A 20,040-nucleotide genomic window follows, 5' to 3' on the forward strand; every position below is an offset into this window, starting at 1 on the left:
CCGTGCCCTTTGCGTCCCGCTCAGTCCGATCCGGGGTATTTATAGCGGCTGACGCCGCGCCGAAGGCAGAACGCGGCCCCCGTTCAGGGCCGGCCCTCGGCGCGGGGGACCCCCGTTCAGGCCCGTTCAGGCCGCGGCGGGGCGGGGAGCGGGGGACCCAGGGGCTGCGCCGGGGGAGCCGGGCGGTCGGGGGGGCCGGGGCCGTGCGGCCCGCAGCAGGGCCGGAGCCGGGAGAGGGGGCGGGCGGAGCGGGAGTCCCGCAGCCCCGGCGCAGGGACGGAACGGAAGGGCGGGGGGCGGCCCGCGGGGGGCCGGGCCGGGCCGGAGCCGTGCGGCGCGGTTCCCCCCCTCCGCCCCGCGCTTACCCTGCGCGGCTCCGCGGCCCGGCCCCGTCCTCACATCGCGCCCGGCCTCCGCCGGCTGCCGCGGCCGCGATGGGCCAAACCCCGCCCACCGCTCCGCCCACCCGCCCGCCGGGACGCGGCGCTGCGGCCCCGACGGCACCGGAGCTCGGGGGGGAGCGGTGGCGCCGCGCCGCGGAGCTCACGACAGACGCGGCGCTGCAGAGCCGGCTTTTATTCCGCACCGCGCAGCGCGGCCCTCCGCGCCTCCGGCCCCGCCGCCCGGGCGGGCGCAGCCGATCAGCGGTGCCGTTTGCGGATGGCGATGAGCTCCTGGTAGATGGCGCCGAAGCTCGGCCGCCTGCGGGGGTCGTACTCCCAGCAGCGCTGCATCAGGCGGTACGCGTCCTCGGGGCACTGCTCGGGGGGCTCCAGCCGCACGCCTGTGGGCGGCAGGGATGGACGGGGCGGACGGACGGCGGCCCCGGTCCCGCGGTCCCGTTGGGAACGGCTCGAGGTCCCCCGGCCGCGCTCCCCGCTCACCCTGCTCGATGGCCTCGCGCGTCTGCTGGTTGGTGAGGTTGGCATAGGGCACGGCGCCCAGGCTGAAGGCCTCCCACAGCAGGATCCCGAAGCTCCACACGTCGCTCTCTGAGCTGTACCGGCCTGGGGATGTGGCGGGCAGTGGGCGACGATGACGACGCTGCCCGGTGGGAGCCCCACTGCCGGCCACCCGCCCCAAGGGACTGCAGGATGCTGCCACCCAATCTCCGGCGTTCCACAGCACAGCCTGCCCGCTTCCCTCCCCGGTGCCCCCCTCCCTGCTCGGTGCCCGGGCTGTGCCCACACCACCGCATACCGTAATTCAGAGCCTCGGGGGCAGTCCACTTCACGGGGATCTGCTTCATGCCCCCCGTGGAGGCATAGATACCATCCTCCTCCTGCCGTGACATCCCAAAATCGCTGATTTTCAGGGTGTTCTTCTCTGTCACCAGGCAGTTGCGGGCAGCCAGGTCCCTGGGGGGCTCGAGGCCATCAGCTGTGCGCCCATTAATGGGGCCCCAGCTCCTGTGCCTCCAGCCCACCTGTGGATGCAGCGCTTGCTCTCCAGGTACTCCATGCCTGCCGCGGCATTCTCTGTCATCTTAATCAGCTCCCTCATCTTCAGGTGGGGTCCCTCGCTGCGCAGGAAGCTCAGGAAATCCCCTCCTGCAACGCAGAGCGTGGAGCTGTTGGGCGGCTGCCGCGGTGCACTGCAGTGGGCAGCATGGTGTGCCGGGCCGAGCTCAGCACACACACATCAGGGCTGCAGAGGCCGCGGGCCTCACCCTGCACCAGCTCCATGACAATGTAGATGGGCTGCTTCTGGGTGCAGACACCGATGAGCCGGACGATGTTGGGATGGTTGTACTGCTTGAGGATCCTGCGGGGACAACGAATGGCACTGCGAGCAGGCGGGGGCCCATCTGCCCCCAGCACAGCTGCCTGTGGGCTGTCCCAGGGACTCTGCCCAGCCAGCGCTTGGCCACAGCAGCGCTGCATCCCAGTGGGTTTGAGCAGCCCCGAGTAGTTGGGGCTCACGGATGGGCCGGGACAGTGACGGCCACACAGACCTGGCCTCCTGCAGGAACTTGGCCTTCAGCTCGGGCGGCAGGGTTTCCCGGCAGGATTTCACTGCCACAGGGGTGTTGTCAGCACGCAGGCGGCCGCTGAACACCTCCCCAAAGTTCCCCTGCCAAGGGACACAGAAGTGTCGGCAAGTTGCCAATGGGCTCCCAAGCTGTACCGCTGCCAGGACCAGCACCCAACTCACCCGGCCAATGCGCTCCCCCAGCAGCACGTCCTCATGGTTGAGCACCCACTTGTCCTGTGGGCAGCAGACCTGAGGTCGGCGAGCAGCCCCCAGCTCCAGCAGCATTTCCCTTTGCCCTGCAGCTCCCCCTCGTGCGGAGATGTCATGCAGGCGGATGGAGGCAGCTGCTGGGGCTGTGCTCTGACGGGGCGCTGCCGCCTCCCACTGCCCACCCTCACCTTGAGCACAGCTCTGGTCAGAACGATGCCACTCTTGCGGGTGATGGGCTGCTGGCTCTGCAGCAGGTGGTCGATGAGCAGCGGGATGGTGGGAAAGCCGTCACCCTCCAGCCTGTACAGGTTCTGCAGGGAGGGAAGGCTGCGGGGTCACCTCTGTGTGCCCATGTGGTGGAACGCGCGCGTGGGGGACTGCACACATGTTGTGTGCCACCGTGTGGGGTGCATACATGAGGTTGCAGACTTTCACATGGCACAAGCGCATGTCCATATGCATGATGCAGGCTCATACTCTATGCTCCAGGTTTGGTCCATCAAGGACACACACACAGTCAAGCCACACACACACATCCCGTGCACTGACACCAGGGCGACTCCCTGTGGCTGCACATCCAGGGCACAGCTCCAGCATCTGCCCCTGCCAGGCCTCCCCCGGTGCCACGGTCACTCACATCAGCAGCCTGGATGATGAAGTGCCGGGGCTGCCCGTCCCACAGCACGCTGAGCACATACTCCTGCTTCCCCTGGCTCTCCCGCACCAGGAAGTCCCCGCTGCAGCTCAGCAGCTCCTGCACCTCCGAGCGCGGGATGGCCCCGTGGTACCAGGCCTGCTGGCACAGTGGCTTCTGCACCTCCGGGATGAGGGGCACAGGAGGTGGCAGCTGGGTGAAGACGAGGTGAGTCCAGCCGTGCCCCGGCTCCTGCAGCGGTGCAGGGGGAAGGGGCGGCAGGACAGAGGGGCTGCTGCAGTGTGGGGAGTGGAGCGGGGCTGGAGAGCAATGGAAGCAGGGCTGCAGGGCAGGAGAGGAGGGGCAGTGGGTGCCGAGGGACTGGGAGGCTCGTCAGAGCAGGGTCAGAGTGGCTGCAGGTGTCCAGGGCCTCACCGAGAACCTGGAACCGAAGATGCCCGAGATGTGGTTCTTGATAGTCTCCAGCGCAGTCACCCCACTGCGCTCCTGATCCTGGGGCAAAACATGCTCTGTCTCCCAGAGGGACATGGTGTGGAGCTGCCGGAGCCCAGCAGGCCCCAGCCCTGTGGTTCTGGTGGCCGTGGGTGGGACTCACCGTGGAGGACACTGACTGCTGGTCCTCCTGCAGGGGTAAGGCGGGAGGGGGCTCCCCTGAGCCCAGCTCTGCCAGCTTGTTGGCCAGCATATCCCGCTGTGCCTGCAGCTTGGCCTGGGCACAGAGGCAGCCCTGCAGCTGCTGCTGGGCCTCCTGCAGCCCCTGCCTCTTGCCCAGCAAGTGCACCCTGGGGATGGGATGTAGCAGGCTCATCTCCTGCCCACCCAGCCCCCAGCCCAGCCCTGCCACCCGCTGCACCTCACCGCTCCCCGGGGCTCAGTGCCAGCTCCTCGCCCCGCAGCTCAGCCTGCAGCTCCCGCAGCCGCTGCTCCTTGCTGCTCACTGCCTCCCTACTGGCCAACAGCTCCTCCTCGATGGATGTCAGGCTGCAGGGAAATGGGTGCTGAGCCATGTGCCTGCCACCCCCACTGCCCGTGTCCCAGCCACACTCACGAGTGCTGCACACTCTCAATGGTCAGCTCATTCAGCTGCAGCTCCCCTGGCTCCAGGCTCTCTGTCTCCTCCAGCAAACTCTCATCAAAGACCACTGCCGGTGGTACCTCAGAGTCATACCTGCAGGACCCGGTGCAGCACTGATGCTTACTCTGCTGCATCCACCCAGTGGCGCTGTGCTGCACCTTGCTCACAGCCAAGCCGCCATACCTGTGGCACTGAACAAAGCTGCTGTACTCAGTGGTGGGGTCGATCATCTCGATGGCGTGGGCAACCTCCTGGTGGATGGCCAGCACGTCCTCCTGCACCAGGCTGCTGATCCTATGGTACTCTCCAAGAATCTCCTTCCTGCAGGGATGCATGTGCTGGGAGCTGCCACCCTCCTGAGCCCCCGTGGCCCCCCAGTGCACACAGCCCCAGCCACGTAGCTCTGACCCCATCTGTGATGGCTTCGGTGCCAGGGAAAGGATGTGCATGGGGCAGGCAATGAGGACAGCGCTTGAGGCTGGAGGGGGAGGGAACATCTCCAGCTCTTGAGGGCAAAAAGGGTGCAGGAAGAGAGGGGTTGCTGGGGTGGAGCAGCGGGGTGCAGGGCTCTTACAGAACAAGGACCATCTCCTGCTGCAGGCTGTAGAGGGACTCGTGCAGGGTGGGCAGCGCACGCTGGTAGTGGTGCTGGTGGTGCAGTGCGGCCGCCTGTACAGCCAGCACATACTGGTTGTGCATGGCATAGAGCTTCCAGAGGCTGCGCACGTACTTTTCCTTCGCCTTTTCCCTCTCCTTGTCTGCAGGGAGATGCCGTGGGAGACACCCTCCCCTCAGCACTCCCGCTGCATCCCCAGGGCTGTGCCATGGGGCCCCATAGGGCTGCAGGGGGTCTGGATGTCCCCAGCATGCCAGTGAGGCTCAAGGGGAACTGGTGGGGGACATGGCAGGGCACGGCAGGGGGTGTGTGGGAATGGGGCTGGCACACACCTTTGCTGGCCTCCTGGTACTTGCGCCTGGCCTGGGTGCTGTCACGCACCAGGCTGCGGTACTGTGCCTTCAGCTTCTCCATTTCCTGCTGCGTGGTCTGCAGAGGAGGTGCCATCAGCAGGGCTGGTTCAGGCTGAGGGTCAAGCCCCCCACTGCCCATAGGGCCCTACCCGGGCGTACTCTTGGCTGAGCTGCTGCCACTGCTCACTAAAGGCCTTGCGAAGCTGCTGCTTGTCACGGATCAGCATGCTCAGCTTGGCCAGCGGCCCTGCTGCCAGCTCCTCTGCGTGCCGCCGCAGCGTCTGGCTCAGTGTCTCTGTCTGGCTCGCCAGGATCCACCACGACTGCAGGACAGGGTGTCAGCACAGCGTGGGGATGGCCATCTGCTTGTGCCGGGTCTGGGGGTGCACTGAACTGTCCCTACCTCCCCGATCTGGCTGCTGTGGTCGGTGGCACGGAGCTGCCCCAGGCCCTCCTGTTTCTCCAGCTGAGAGAACATGTGGTGCAGCATCCCCGCGTACTCCCGGTCGCTCTTGGCACGCTGTGACATCCACTTCTTCATCAGCTCCAGGAGGCGCAGCTCACTGTCCTGCAGCTGCAGCAGCGCACTGTGCCCCTTCGGGCACCACAGCTCCGGCCCAAAGCCCATGGCACTGGTGGGATGGGGCTGCAGAGTTGCAGTTGGGCAGCCTGAGCTGTGTTGTGCAGTTCTGAAGCCCACGTGGTGCTCAGCTATGGCCAGGGCCCTTTTGCTTCCCATGCGCCCCTCACAGCTGCGCCCCTGGCCAGCCCTGGGGCTGCGTTGCCGGGGGCAGACTGTGCCCTGCACAATCTGCCTTGCAAAACACATTCAAAGCATCTAGGAAGGCTGCTTGCACCCAACGTGGAACGTGGGCTGCCGCAGGGACAGTGCCAGGGAGAAGGAAGCAAGGAAGCATGGGGTCAAAAACCTGCATCACTCTGCCATGTGACCAAGAGCAGTGGCACGGTGCCCCCACCATGCCCCCACCATGCCCCCCACGCGGCTCCAGCAGCTCTGACCCCATCCTGCCCCAACACGGGGCCACCCCTGTGCCTATGTCAGGGACAGCCAGGCAGTGAGGGGAACAGGGCGCTGAGCCCTGGGGGAAAGTGCCAAGGCTGGAGGTGTCCCTGCGCATGGCCCTGGGGTGCCCAGCTGTGCAGCAGTGGAGCAGCCAGCAGCGGGAGGGTGCTGCAGCCCAGCTCCACGCAGTACAAGATGTCCCAGCACAGACCACAACCCAATAGAGGAACGGGGCAGTAACCCCCCCAGCCCTACAGAAGGGTCCCCCATCCCGTCAGCGTGTTGCTGGGCACGGTGCCTCCAACCTGTGTGTGCCGCCAGGTCCCCGCTGCAGCGCTGGTGCTGGTGTGTTCCTGAGGCTGAGGCCGGTGCAACTGACCTGACGCAGCTCCGGCACCCGGAGAGGAACAGGAAACCCTGCACTGACCATACAGCCATTGCGAGATTTCCTGCGCTTCCTCCCCTCCCTGCCAGTCTGCCATATTCGGGACCAACTGTGTCACGCAGCCTCACTGCGGCTGTCAGCCCCCAGCCCTGCTGCTGCTGCTAACAATCATGCACCAAGGCCTTTCTCTGCAGGATTTGGCCCTGCAGGAACCCAGGGATCTTTTTTGGCTGGGCCAGGCTGCAGTGCATTGCCCTTGTGGACCCCATCCTCAGCCCAGGCCCCTCAGGGGTTTGACCCAGCAAAGCCTTTTCAGCCATCCCTGTGCCTGCAGCCGCTCTCCCTGTCCCCGCTTCAGGGGCTGGTGAGGCACCCAGGGCTCTGTGCAGCACTATGGAAGGGGATTCTAACGCCACCCCTCGAGCATGGCCCTCAGACACGGCAGCTCATGCACGGGCACTCAAGGAGCGGTGCCTCAGCACACTGTGATGCTCCCAGGGTGCCTGCAGCCATGGGCAGACTGCAAGGCTTCACCCCTCAGCACTGCTGCATGTGCTCCAGCTGCAGCCTAGCCCAGCAGCCTCATTGGAAGCTCCTCCTCTGCCAAGAGGTGCCTTCTGGCCCTAAGGTGATACTGTGGTCACCTGCAAGATACGAGCAAGTTGTTTCTACTTCATAAGGAAGTTCCTGACTTGCCTTCTCATGGCTGAGCAATGCCTCTGTGGTCACAACCAAGGAAGACAACAGTGTCACAACACATCAAGTGCAGCATTGGGCAGCACAGTACAGCATGGCGCGCCGTGCTGCTGGAGCTCCTGGGCACTGTTGGTTCTGGTCACCCTGGAAACAGCGTTTCTCAAGGCACATTTCAGGGTCAGAGCAGAAGCACTGCAGCTGCTCTGTGCAGTGGCACATGCTGACCTGCCTCCAGCCACTGCTGCCTGACCCCAAAGCCCATCCAGGAATGGTTTTATTTTCTGAGCTGCTGGTCATATAGCAGCATCTGTGTGCACAACTTGCTCCTTGGACATCTGCAGCATCTGCTCACATTCAGCGAGTGCTGTGCCAACTCACAACTTATCCCAGCCCAGCGTTGCCTGGCTTCTCCTACGCAGAGCAGGCTGTCCCTGCTGGCAGTGGGCACTGAGCTGCACAGGGCTGGGATCTGACTGTGCCATGTCTGTGAGGACGGCTGAGCTGCAGGGCCCTATCCGTGACTGTGATTGCAGACAGCCCTGCTCTCCAGCAGCCCTGACCGCTGCCTGCAGCAGGAAGGTCACTGTGGGCTGCGTTGCAGCTCACCCAGTTTCACATCCTTCATCCCTTCTTTCACAGCAGAGCTCGGTGCTGCTCTGCTGCACGGGGCTGCACAGGCACTGCACAGCCAGTGGCCAAATCTCACCTGCAGTGCCCGTTTGCTCCTGCCTGGAGCCACCATCTCAGCCCTGTGCAGCCTTCACTGATGGCAGCAGGTGCGTGGCTGCAGCACAGCTCCAGGCAGGAGAGAGAGGAGAGAGCCATGGCAGCAGCTCCCGCAGCCACGTGCACACAACAGAGAACTGCTCATGACCACAGGAAGATGCTGTGGCCAGGAGCACGAGGGGCTCTGCAGAGAGGAGCTGCCTCCATGCAAGCAATGAGGAATGCAGCTCAGGGCTTGCCCTGGGGCCAGGGGCACAGTGAGGTTGGGTCTGGCTCTGCCTGCAGCACGCAGCGCATCCATAGTGGGAGCAGGGCTGGGGACACCTGGCTACTCACCCCAGGCTGCCCATGGGCAACGTGCTGCAGCTGAAGGGGCTGCACTGGGTACGTTGCTGCAGCGTGAGCTCTGCACCCTGCTGCCCCACCTTGCTGCAGCCAAAATTAGCTCCCCTCACCACGGGTTTACGATTGGAAGCTGCTTCCCGTCACTCAGGTGAATGGGATGACTGCCACCTGGGTGCCAGCACACCTTCAGCCCCCAGCCCCCAGCTCTGGGGGGGAGGAAGGGGAGTGGGGTTGGTCTCAGCCCTGCCCAGGGCCCCCCACAACCTCGGGGCAGCAGGACACATAGCACAGGCAGCGGAGCTGGTTTGCATAGTTCTGAACATTTAATAACTCAGTCTCTCTAGCGTTATATCCACATCCATTAAATTAAAAATGGGCTCAGGAGGCAGCTCCCGGCTGATTAAATTACAAGAAAAAATTACTGTGCACCAAAAAGTTATTATAGAAAAATAGTCCTGTGCCCCCCCGCCAGCAGCTCCATCCATGGGCCAGGGTTGGCATAGGGCAGGCAGGAACCCGTGCCGTGGCCCCGGTGTGCAGCGGTGGTGGACGGCCAAGGGGCGGGCGGCACCAACCCCCACCGTGCAGGGAGTGTGCTGAGGGTGGGGGGGTGCCTGGGGTTCCAGGGGGGAACAGAACGGATTGTCACCAAGTGGGGGAAAGGCACATCGGGGCCGGGGCGGTGGGGCCGGGGCTGCCAGCACAGTAGGCTCTGCCCGGCCCTGTCAAGGTGCGTCAGAGCCGGGTACGGGGGGCACCAACGCTGCCCAACAGACCCAGCAGCACCGCAGCCCTGCCCGGGGCAGAACAGGGGCTGCTGCTGAGCGGGGGGCCCTCTCTGCACTGAGGGCACAGCCTTGGGGAAGGCGTTGCCATGCCCACGCCCTCCATCACTGGGCTCCGATCCGCGCTGCAGGTGGCTGTGGTGGGACAGGCAGCAGCGGGCAAGGAGGTAGGGGGCTGAGGCCTGGCCATTATTGCTGTTGAAGGGCACGGGTGGAGGCAGACAGGCCCTGGGGAGGTGGCGGGGAGCCTCAGGTAGCCCAGTCGGGACAACACCAACGAGGGCGCCCAGCTCCCATCCCTGCAGCCTCGTGTGGCCCCCAGCAACCGCTGGCCCAGGGTAAGGAACGTGGCTGCCGGCACAGAGGCAGCATCAGGGTCTGGCCACACACCAGCACAGGGCACGGCACGGACACGAGGCTGTGAGAGATGGTCTGGGACGGGGACGGCGCAGGGCTGAGGACGGTTCCAGCGGTGAGGAGCCCAGAATGCCGCGGAGGGGGACGGGGGCAGAGTCCAGGCCCCTCGGCCTCACCTGCCCCGGCCCCGAGGTGCCGGGAGGAGGAGGGAGGGGCGGAGGGCTCATCAAAGGGCACTTTGGTCTCTGATGAAGGCAGTCCTCTCGTTGTGCACTTCGCACTCATCAATGTCCGACTCGGAAGGGCCCTCCTCCTGCCAGATGTCAGAGGGCAGCCCCTTGTAGGAGATGATGCCGCTGTCCAGGGCGTAGACCTTCACGCCCCGCAGGCTGAACCCGGAGCGCACTTGCAGCACCAGGAAGACGGTGATGAAGATGACAACGATGAGAACGCAGCTGAGGCTGGCAATGAGGACGAGCGGGTTGGCTGGAGGGGGGGGCCTCAGGCTGCCCCTCACCCTCTGCCAGGGCGGGGGATGCACGGCTGCTCTGCGTCTGGTGGGAGCAGGAGAGGTCCAAGCTGCTGAAGTGGGAGTGCGCGGGGCAGGTCAGGCACTGGTTGGGGCCGGGCCCTGTGCAGGTGGCGCAGGAGGGGTGGCAGGGCAGGCAGAGCTGGGGTGTGATGGGCTCCATGCTGTTCTCCAGGTTGTAGTGTGTGCTCTGCACGCCAGGTGCGAAGCCGGGGGGGCAGCGCTTCAGGCAGCTCTTCTGGTGCAGGTAGTATCCCTCTTCACAGACTGAAGAAGAGAAGGATCAGCACTGAGGGGGTCATCCGCACACCCATACCCACACGGGACCCTGCACTCACCCACGCAGGTCTGGCTGGGGGTCAGGGTCTTGCAACCACTGCTCTCCAGTTGGTTGGAGAGTCCAGGGGGGTCAGTGGCCGTCCCGTACAGCACCAGCGTGAACTTGGTCAGCGTGCCTGGAACAACACGGGGTGAGCACCAGCAGCGCACCCATCAGCCTCATACAGAGGGGGTGGGCACCAACACCACCAGGGCAGCACGAGGGCCACGGGGACACCTCCATGAACAAGCACAAATGCGGTTGCGGGGGACAGGCCACCTCAGAGCCCCAACAACCAAAGCAGCTCTGTCTCCTCCCCAACCCAGTCACCGAACAGCACCAGGTGCCAGCAGGATGCAGGCACTGCTCCCATTGCCGAGCCCTACCGTAGTTGTTGGCATCACTAGTGTTCTCAATCTCCAGCAGCCACTCCCCAGAGGGATCCTCGTCCCACGAGTGCGTAGTCATGAAGGCCCAGTCATTGAAGCCATCGGCCGAGTAGTCATGGGGCCTGGGGAGAGAGGAGATGGTGTGGGTCATACAGCTGGGCACCCACTGCCAGCTGCCATCCCACTGCCCAGGCACCGACCTGGCGGCCAGGAGGGTAGAGCGGGTGCCCATGGGGCTGACGAGGTGGATGGCCAGGTCCCCCCGCCGGTTGTAGGACAGCGTCAGCCGGGCCTGTGCGTGCTCCAGCCGGCTGATGTAGTTGGCCTTCCCTAAGCAGGCGTCAACCTTCCGCCGCACCTCCAGGCGCTTCCCGATGTCCCTGCCGAGGAACAGCGTGAACCCAGTGCCCCCAGTGAGGCAGTGGCAGTGTGCAGGGCTTCATGTGCCCCCAGGAGCTCCCAGCTGCTCTCCAGCTCCACGCCAAGTGGTGGAGCTGCAGATAATCCCGGGGCAGCTGACAGCCTCTCTCCACCACCAGGATGGGGCAGGAAGCAGCAACCGAGCAGCACATCCCAACTCCCAGGAAACCAGGGGCAAGGAGGGTTCTGCTCTGCTGAGTACGCGTTAAATCGCACTCTGTGCCAGCTGTGAATGGGGCCTTTCTTCAGCAGCCAGGGGCCAGCTCCACCCCCGTGCAGTGCGGCCAGAGATGGACAGGCACGGCCCGCCATGGCCCGCAGCTTGCCAGCCCTGCTGCTGGCACAGGACACGGCCACACGGAGTGGGGATGGGCAGGGAAGGGGCTGGCGCCTGCCCACAGGGCCCAGGCCCAGAGGAGCAGGGCAGGGCAGCAGCAGAGACAGAGCCATGCCTCCCCCAGCCCAGGGCCTGCCCCCCAGGCCTGGTACCGCCCTGGCCGCAGACGGGACTCGGCAGATGCTGTGCTGCAGCGGTGGCCAAGCAGGAGTAAAAGGAGCTTCTGTCTGACCCCTGAAAGCCCCTCTGTCTGGTGATGACTCGCGCTGGCTGCTCCCAAAACCGCGGCGTCCCAGCCCAGAAGCCTCCTGGCTGCACCCTGCCCAGCCCGGCTGTAGCATTTGGCAGTTCTGCGCTCCCCGGCCCTGCCCAGCAGCAGCGCCCAGCACCCCCCGCTCCCTTCCTGGTGCTAAGCGTCTCTTGGCTCCTGCACAGGGCCGCGCATGGGGCAGATGCCAAGCAGTGGCTGCCTGGGCTCACCAGCCCTTACTTGGGCTCCGTGAGGATGTCCATGACACACTTCCTCTGGGGTCCCACTGTGATCCAATTCCTGGCCAGGCTCACCATGGCCCCAGCATCCAGCAGGCCGTAGCCGTAGGAGTGGCTGACTGTAGGGACAGCAGGGTAAGTGCTGCACCCTGAGGCCTCCTGAGCCCCAGGGCTGTTGTGGGCACCGAGCCCCTGCCCCCCAGTACCTTTGCGGCCAACGCCATTGGTGACCCAGTCATTGGCATTGAGGTGCGCCGGCTTCGAGGTCTGCACCACCAGGTGCTGCATGTCCCGCCAGGTTAGGTTCTTGCTGCGGGGAGACAAGAGGCTTAGGCACCAGCACGAGGCACCCCTGCAGCCCCCAGCCCGGCCCTGCTCCATGCCCAGCCTTACTTTGCCTCCAGGGCAAGAGCAATGATCCCAGCAGCTAGAGGTGCTGAGGCCGATGTCCCCGTGTGCGATTCAGTGCACTTCTGTCTCAGGTCAGTTGTCACCTGCGAGGAACAGACCCGCTAAGGTGGTGCCGTGCTTCCCCAGTCTGTCCCACGTGCCCCAAGCCCACAGCCCCTCGGGGCACTCACGATCTGCTTCTCATTCTGGTTGCCACTGCTGTAAGTGGTAGCGAGGGTGGAGGAGCAGGCCTCGCTGTACCAGGGTACGTTGCCATACTGCGTGGTGCTGCTGATGGACAGTGTGTAGATGCTGTTGGTGTAACCATCACAGTTGCAGCTGTCGTGTTCGCGGCCCCCATTTCCAGATGCCCAGACGAAGATGGAGCCCAGCCCCCCACGTCCCTGACAACAAAGGCAGAGTAAGCACTGGTGCCTGTGCAGCATGCAGCTCGTGGCACACTGAGCACCACAGAGCACGGCAGGCAGCTGGGATCCAGCGAGAGGCACGGCGCTCCCGGCTGATGCAGCAGAACGTGGACACAGTGGCCACAGGAGCTGCCCCGGGTGGCATCGCTGGCGGAGGCGCTGCAGAATTGGTTTTCCCAAGAACAGATGTCTTCCTCTGCTCAGAAATCACCCAGGCTGGCTGCACGGTTGTGTGCAACTCACAGCACCCTGCAGCCCCACGGCAGCTCTGCAGAGCGTTACTGAGTGCCGTGGCTCTGTTCACAGTGCGTGGGGCAGAGCTGACGCTGTGTGGGGATCTGCCAGCAGCGTGCCCACGTTTCCATGTGGGGAATCCCAGGCAGAATGCAGCACAGGATTGCACCACGGCTATGCTGAGGCTGAGCTGACAGCTGGGGACAGTGGGGAAGGACGGGTGGTGGCAGGGGTGAGGTGAGTGGCGCAGATCCAGGCAGGGCCCAGCGGGGCTCCAGGGAGGTACTGCCCCGCTTCGTGTGAGCTTTCAGAGCACAGAGAACAGGGCGGCTCTGGAGAGAGGAGTACCCTGAGCAGGACGGGCCCTGACTCAGAGCTGCAGTGCAGGAAGAACCAGAAAAACCAACAGAGCCTGATCCCGGAGATGGGCCAGGAGACAGCTCACAGCGGGAAGGCTGTGACAACACCGGAGGCCTGGGGAGCTCAGCTGGCCCCAGGAAACAAACGCTCACCTGGCTGACCCCTCGGAAGAAGGCCTCCTCTGCCAGCCGGGCCGGGCCATCCACCGTCTTGCCATCATCCTCAGGGCCCCAGCTGGCACTGTAGATGTGGATGTGGTTGGGATTGAGGCCCAGGGAATGGGCCTCCACAGCATCCGTCACCTCCCCATCCAGCATGCGCACACCTAGGGCCAGAGAGCAGACATCACAGGTGGCCACGCTCCACGGGGCAGAGGTGCCACCAGCGAGAGCTCTCCATGCTGCTGGAGCTGCAGGCTGTCGCAGGCTGCCCTGGCGGCAGCACCGAGGGAGCAGACACCTGCTGCAGGCTCTGCTCCTGATGCATCACAGGGTGGCACCCACCTCCAATCCGGGCATTGTAAGCCACACCGACGCCACAGATCCCATTGTTTGCTACAGCAGCGACTTCCCCAGCGCAGCGAGTGCCGTGCCTGCAGTTAGAACAGCACCCAGCACTCAGGTGGGCAGCGAGTGCATGGTGCTGAACACCAGCTGCAGACAGTGGGATTGGCACCCAAACTGTCTCCATTCCCCCAGATGGAGCGGCTGACAAAGCCCAACCCACAGAAATGGGCACTGCAGAGCTCTGTCTGCCCTGCTCTGGGGAGGGGCACAGCACAGTCAGTGCTAGCTCTGGGTGGTCCCGAAGGACGTTACCGACATCAGAAAATGAGGGGGGGTTCTGCATGGGGCATCACCCCCACACCCTCCTGAAATCCACAAGCGCTAGTGCTGCCCACTGAGGACTGGCTATAGCTGGGCTCTGCCACCCTCACCTGTTGTCGTTCATCTGTGTGTAACGGGGCTGTGGGTCTGGGTCCTGGTCATTGACATCAAAGCTTGCCCCTGGATCCTGGAAGGCAGATCTGGCAGTCAGAAGTGCCTGCCTTGGCCAGCAAGTCCCACCTCCCCAGTGCCATGCTGGTACCACATGCCCCACTACTGGGCTGAGTCAGGGAGCAGGTTTCTGACTCGCCCCTGTTGCTGTACCCTACACGCCCCCATGGCAGGCATGAACCCTGCACCTGCACCATGCAGCTCTGGAGCTGCAGTAAGCAGGCACCAGCCCTGCACAGGCTCCTGTGCACCACCCAGGGATTGCCCCACACTTACGTAGTTGGCCTCCAGGTCAGGGTGGTTCTTCTCAATGCCATCATCCAGGATGGAAACCACAATGCCCTTGCCTGTGTAACCCTGCTCCCAGGCCTGACGCACGTTCAGGTCCCGCTGGTTTGTGTTGTACTGCAGAAAGAAGTCCTGACACTGTCAGCCATGCCCAACTGCTGGTGCTGTGATGAGCATCACAGCCAATAGCAGCCGCCACCTCCTCACCCCTCACTCCACACTCACCAGGTACCACTGCTGTGGGAACTTGGGGTCTGTGGGCTCCATGAAAATGTCTCGCTTGGTCCTGCGCTTTGCCACCTGCTGCTCAAGCCAGTGCACCTGGAACAGAGAGAGCATGAGGCTCCCCCTGCTCCCGCTGCCCTCCTTGTGCCCAGAAAGCAGCCAACAGTGCCAGCACTGCAGCATTCCAACCAGTCAAGGGCCCAGGGCCGTCCTGGCCTCCCCTGCCCTCAGCCTCATCGACACCGGCTCTGCTCCAGCGGAGCATGCAAGGCAGAGCACCAAGCTCTGCACAGCACTGAGCACCTGGCAGCCGCCACGCCGCACGCCCTGCTGCACCCAGGGCAGGCAGACAGCATGTGTGCCCGGCCACTGGGCTGCAGCCAGAGCATGGGGATGACTTCCATCCTGCCACAGAGCCATGCTGGGAGCCCCAAGCAAGGGGAAGGAAGGCCCTCCAGGGGGCCATGGCTGTCTGCGCCCAGGGCAGCCTGCAGGCAGCAGTACTGGTCTGCCTCCCTCCGTCCTTGCTGGCCATGTGCCAGGCTCCCTGGCTCTCCCTGACCTCTGAACGCACAGCATTGAGGCAGCTCACCCCATTCTGTGCCCAGTGCTGGCCTCATGCTGGGCGAGGGGTCCCACGGGCAGTCCCCCCACCTACCTGTGGCTCCCTTGCCAAACGGCTGTGCCAGGGCTGGTGGGGTGAAAGGGAGCGCTTCACCACGCTGCGGTGCTGGAAGTGGTAATAGTCACCAAAAATCTGGAGCAGAAGAAGGAATAGGACGGATATGAGTGCCAGCTTCCCCATCCCCCACTGGCACCCTCAGCCCCAAATACCAGTAAGTATCTAACAGTCCAACCAAGCTGCAGCCAGGGCAGGGGGAGCTGAGTCTCAGTTCTTCCTTATGTTTGCCTAAGACAGGACACTCTCTGAGCACCCAGGAAGCTCTGGTTCCTAATCTGCATATCTGTCCTGGGGCAAAGGGTCACACAGTTGTCCCACCCAGGACAGACATTGACAGCTATGGAGCCATGCAGTGGTGTCCCAGATCAGCCCCCAGATATAAGAGCATGGCTTAGGCTCAGGGCAGCTACACAGCCACCGGCACGGCCCCAGCTGGCCCAGGATGCCTTCCGGCCTCCCCACCAGTTATTTTTAAACCTGAAACCCTCTCCAGTCCTACCATGTCCTCACCCCTTCCTGCATGTCCTGCAGGCCATGTGGGGGAGAGAGGCTGCGCTTTTACCTGCCTGCTGGGAGCCAGGGCATAACCCCACCACACAGACTGCTGAGGGCTGAAGGGCGAGGATGATCCTCTCTCTGAGCACCCCAGGCTGCAGCACAGAAGCTTGGTTACCTTTAAGGACAGCCCTAAGTGCTTATCAGACCTCCGCACATGTGTGTCATCATCCTGGCCAGCACACAGCCAGCCCAAGCCAGGCAGCGATAGGAAGGATGCCCTGCGTGGCTCAGAGGCACCCACGACCTCAAGGCAGCAAACCCCAAGCGCCACATCTCATCCCAAAGCCTCTCGGTGCTCTTCAGGGTGCAGGAACACGTGTCGGCACCTGTGGAGGGGCACGTTCAACCCACCCCCCCCACTCTGCCTAGAGTCACAGGCAGCAAGACAAGGCCCTGTCCAGGCTGGGGAATCACTCACCCCGCACACCTGGGGTGAGACACCCCTGTGCCAGGCTGGCTCCCAACGCCCTCATCCCTCCACAGGCACGAACAGAGCCCCGATTGTTCCGCAAGGAGAGCGTGGCTCTGCCCGCTCACTCGGCTGGATGAGGTCTGCACAGGCGCTGCGGTGACAGCCAGGAGCCGCCAGCCCACGCGCTGCCATCCTAATCCCCACGGCTCCTGTCCTCAGCAAGGACGGCGCTGCCCCCAGCCCCATGCAGCCCCACTGCTCTGTGTGTCAGTGCTGATCCTGTACGAGCGGTGCCCCAGCTCACCCCATACTGCCCGTTCCTCGCCTCTGTCCCCATCCTACAGCCACCATCCATTTGGAGCTCTGCAAGGCCACTGGCCCCAGGCGCATGTCTGCAGACTGCAGTCCATTCCTGGCTCTTCCGTCCCTGCTGGCCCAGGGTGCCGCAGTCCTGGGGCTGCCACCCACCCCGGCTCTGTGGGCAGAGGTGGGGCTGGGCTCAGCAGGACAGCACATCTCTGAGGGCAGCGCCTCGGCCCCCACGGAGGGCAGGGTCCTCCCAGACACAAATTCGGGCTCTCCCTGGGGTGCAGTCATTAGAGCCTGCTCCTCCCACCCCTCCCAGCCGCGTCCTGTTCCGCAGCACCAGCACCCCAGGAACAACTTCTGTGGAGCACGGTGTGAGCACTCAGACACCCCCGGCTTCCAGCCCCATCCCACAGCACAGACACCAGGATGGGCTCCTGGTGGCGGCAGAGACGTGCCAAGACCCGCGCCTCTGGCTCAGCTGAGCCCACATCTCCTTGTGGGGGCTCTGCTGTGCGTCTGCTCCACCGCAGCTCAGCACTAGGCAGGCTGGGAGCCAGGGGGCTGAAGGCAGCTCAGCCCTGTGTCTCACTCTCAGGGTTCTCGGCAGGACCCGGCCTGCCAGAATGAGCCCAGATCTCTTCTTGAAGAGCCTGATACACACCCTTCCTCCCAACGCGCATAGAAGGACCGCAGGCTCCCTGAACAAGCTGCACCCACAGCCATGCCAGGGCCACGTTCGGGTGGCAGGACGAGTCACGGCCAGCTGCCATGGCGGTCATCCTCCCACACTCCCAGCAGCTGGCTCCCACCGAGGTCCTGACACCGCAGCCACAAATTGTGCAACTTCCTCTGGGATTTCACCCCTCGCTTCCTTCCTGCGGGAGCCAGCGTGGCCCAGCCAAGTGCCTGACCTTGGGAGAGTGGGCTGTGTGTGCCAGGGCCGCAGCGTTCACCCCAGCATCCACACCGCACCACACGGTGCCAGCGGAACCACAAGGCTCTGATCCGCCAGCTGCCGGTTCCACCATTCACACCAACCTCACAGCTCCCATCAGTCCAACCTGGCCCCAGGGTTCACCTCAGGCTCCATATGGCAGCACCCAGCTCCCTCCACCCCAATGGCTCCATAGGGCCTGGCCAATGAGAACGGCACATGACACACAACAGGGTCGTGCGTCCTGCCCACAGCTCCACAGAGCACAGCCAGTATGAAGAGCTGAGACCCAGGGAACACCCAGGACCACCAGGAACACAGTCCCACACTCCCCAAGCACTGCCCACGCAGCTGCAGGGATGGCACTGACACAGCCCCGTTCCCACACTGGCTGACAGCAGAGAAAGCTGAGCGTGGCGGGACCTGCTGACACAGGACTGCTGAAGGGCAGCGCAAGGGCCAAGGACACGCGGTGCTGTCAGACCCTCTCGCCTTCAACAACGTACAGCGACCTCAGCACCCCCAGTTTGGGATGGGCTTTTCCCCCCTCCACCTCCCACAGGCAGCGCATGCTATGCTATGCCATGCTGTCCCCTGCCTGGACCGCAGCAGGGCGATGGAGGACATCATTCCCACGGCGAAAGGGTAGCGAGGGACTTACCGGGCCCAGGTTAAGGAATCCATGCTTCCTGGCCAGCCGGTTGGCCTCCAGCGGCCCAGCAGGGATGAGCACAGCCCAAGTGTTGGTGTAAATGCGCTGGGCCAACACCTCTCGGGCCAGGAGAGCGAGGGCAACCACCAGAGTCCAGAGCAGGAGCAGCGAGCAGGGCCTCAGATCCATCAGAGTATCGGGGATCTTCTACCACAGCACGAGGTCCAGGCGGCGGCGGCTCCCACGTCAGCGCCCTGCGGCACACCGGGCTCCGCTCTGCCCCACTGGCCCCTGTGCAGCCCAACAGACCATGGGGACGGGGCCGTGACGGCAGCAGGAGGGCAGCAGCAGACACAGAGCAGCGGGATGGCAGCACAGCCTGTGGGAGAGGGGAGGTCAGAGCAGGACAGGTCTCCGCCAGCCCTGCTGCGGCCCGTGGTTCCAGGGCTACCAGAAGGGCTCCGCAGCGGCACAGAGCTGTTGTTTACCTCACTCATTGCCCAATGTGTACTTATGCTCTAAGCTCACAAACATGGAAGGCAGAGTGTGAGACGGCCACAGAAAGAGTGGGGGAAATAGAGCCCGTGCTTCCTGCTGCCACCTAGCACAGACAGGGCACGGGGTGGGGAGCTGCCAGGTGAGCCCTGCCAGCCTCGTGCCAGGAGGCACAAGGAGATGCTCCAGGTGCTGTGCTGAGGACCTGAGCACCAGTTCCCGGAGGGGGAGCAACTGCAGCCCCCACCCCAGCATGCCTGAACTCAGGGACCTCCAGCACAGGGGGGTGGTTCCCTGGCCAAGGGCACACAAGGGACTCCCAGACAGAAACACACGAGCTGCAGTGGGAAAACAGGACAGCAGAAGGAGGAGAAGCTGCAGCAGCCCTTGCGCTCAGCTCGCAGCGCCCCAGGCCCAGCAGCTCGCTAGCAGGCAACAATCCGTCCAACAGTGCTATGCTGCCTATCACCATCCACAGCTCTGCCCTTCCCCAGGAGCAGAACATGGTGACACCGGTGTGACTCATCTCCAAAACAGGGAGGAAACAGGCAGAGGGACCGGGAAAAAGGTGCACTATCACCTCCGGCAGCACCGCACAGCCAGGAGATACTTGGGGGTGCAGGGAGGTCACCAGAGGTGTCAGAGTGGGAGCGAGAGGCCGGGCAGCACCTGGGGCCGCAGGCAGAGCGTGTCATGCCACAGCACAGCGCGGAGCCCCTCGGCAGCCCAAGAAGGTGCCCAGAGCAGCACAGCAGCACGACGCCGGGCTGGAGCCGCGGTCCGGGGCTGTGCCACGGCCTAAAGCACAGCTCGCACTGGGCAGCGCTCCCCGAGCCCCGGAGGAGGTGAACAGCGGCCGAAGAGGAGTGGTGGAAAGCCCGAGGGGACTCCGCGTGCCGGCGTCCATCCCCCGCCCCGAACCGCGCACCGGGCAGCCCTCCGGCGCCGCGCCCCGAGGCCACCGCTGCACGGGGAAGCGCGGCGGGACGCCTCCGCCCGCCCGGACCTCTGCCCGCAGCCCGAAGCTCCGCACCCGCAGCGCTCCGTCCGCCACGGGGCAACGAACGGCGACGCGGCCTCGGGCCCGGAGCGCCCCGCGGGGCCGTGGAGCGGATCGCCGGGACCCGGCCGGGCGGATCTCACCCCGCGGGCGGCGGGGGCGGCGCGGGGCGGGGTGGAGGCGACGGCGCCCGCCCGAGGGGCTCCGGGTGGCCGCGGCGCCTCCTCCTCCTCCTCTTCCTCCTCCTCCTCCTCCTCCCCCCGCCGCCTCGCCGCCCCCGAGCGCCCCCCGCCCGGAGCTGTCAGACCCGGCCCGGCCGCCCCCGGCCCTTACCGCGGCGGCGCCGCCTCGCTCTCCCGTCCCGCCGGCGGCCCGGGCCCTTCTGTCGGTG

At 64.7% G+C, this 20,040-nt stretch overlaps 2 protein-coding genes across 4 annotated transcripts; both read right to left on the reverse strand.

Annotated features, from left to right (window-relative positions):
• Nucleotides 1-630: 630 nt before the first annotated feature.
• On the reverse strand, nucleotides 631-6,278 carry FES (FES proto-oncogene, tyrosine kinase). 3 transcript variants are annotated; one of them, XM_042891580.1, is made up of 19 exons: nucleotides 6,213-6,278; nucleotides 5,287-5,529; nucleotides 5,033-5,206; nucleotides 4,863-4,959; nucleotides 4,489-4,672; nucleotides 4,098-4,235; nucleotides 3,888-4,007; nucleotides 3,698-3,820; nucleotides 3,435-3,621; nucleotides 3,254-3,331; nucleotides 2,822-3,031; nucleotides 2,373-2,495; nucleotides 2,155-2,208; nucleotides 1,955-2,073; nucleotides 1,670-1,764; nucleotides 1,427-1,550; nucleotides 1,201-1,358; nucleotides 885-1,007; nucleotides 631-784 (listed from the first exon to the last, which is right to left on the reverse strand). In XM_042891580.1, exons 2-19 carry the CDS (start codon nucleotides 5,509-5,511, stop codon nucleotides 642-644), a joined length of 2,475 nt encoding a protein of 824 aa, XP_042747514.1. In that variant the 5' UTR covers nucleotides 5,512-5,529; nucleotides 6,213-6,278; the 3' UTR covers nucleotides 631-641. The 3 variants fall into 3 exon arrangements, with proteins under 3 accessions (XP_042747514.1, XP_042747513.1, XP_042747515.1); XM_042891579.1 differs by lacking the exon at nucleotides 6,213-6,278 and having other exon boundaries at nucleotides 5,287-5,833; XM_042891581.1 differs by lacking the exons at nucleotides 5,287-5,529; nucleotides 6,213-6,278 and having other exon boundaries at nucleotides 5,043-5,133.
• Nucleotides 6,279-8,363: 2,085 nt separating this feature from the next.
• On the reverse strand, nucleotides 8,364-19,328 carry FURIN (furin, paired basic amino acid cleaving enzyme). Its single transcript, XM_042891585.1, is given in 16 exon segments — nucleotides 8,364-9,697; nucleotides 9,699-9,997; nucleotides 10,069-10,185; nucleotides 10,436-10,560; nucleotides 10,639-10,818; nucleotides 11,686-11,803; nucleotides 11,891-11,994; nucleotides 12,078-12,178; nucleotides 12,266-12,478; nucleotides 13,249-13,421; nucleotides 13,600-13,688; nucleotides 14,034-14,110; nucleotides 14,371-14,499; nucleotides 14,608-14,703; nucleotides 15,266-15,364; nucleotides 18,164-19,328. Coding segments are annotated over 16 exon segments (2,370 nt in total). The 5' UTR covers nucleotides 18,344-19,328; the 3' UTR covers nucleotides 8,364-9,427.
• Between the last annotated feature and the right edge of the window lie 712 nt (nucleotides 19,329-20,040).

Source organism: Lagopus leucura, unplaced genomic scaffold (assembly GCF_019238085.1).
Source record: "Lagopus leucura isolate 7727_CA_CO unplaced genomic scaffold, USGS_WTPT01 88-31_obj-0_obj, whole genome shotgun sequence".
In the NCBI taxonomy this organism is placed as follows: Eukaryota; Metazoa; Chordata; class Aves; order Galliformes; family Phasianidae; genus Lagopus; species Lagopus leucura.

What these genes read in the sequence shown, in the direction of transcription:
- FES (XM_042891579.1), bottom strand. Translation starts at nt 5,712, where the DNA reads ATGTGTTTTGCAAGGCAGATTGTGCAGGGCACAGTCTGCCCCCGGCAA. An exon ending in GCACTGAGCCCCGGGGAGCG is followed by an intron (nt 3,622 to 3,697) that starts GTGAGGTGCAGC and finishes TCCCATCCCCAG; the next exon opens with GGTGCACTTGCTGGGCAAGA. An exon ending in AGCAAGCGCTGCATCCACAG is followed by an intron (nt 1,359 to 1,426) that starts GTGGGCTGGAGG and finishes CGAGCCCCCCAG; the next exon opens with GGACCTGGCTGCCCGCAACT.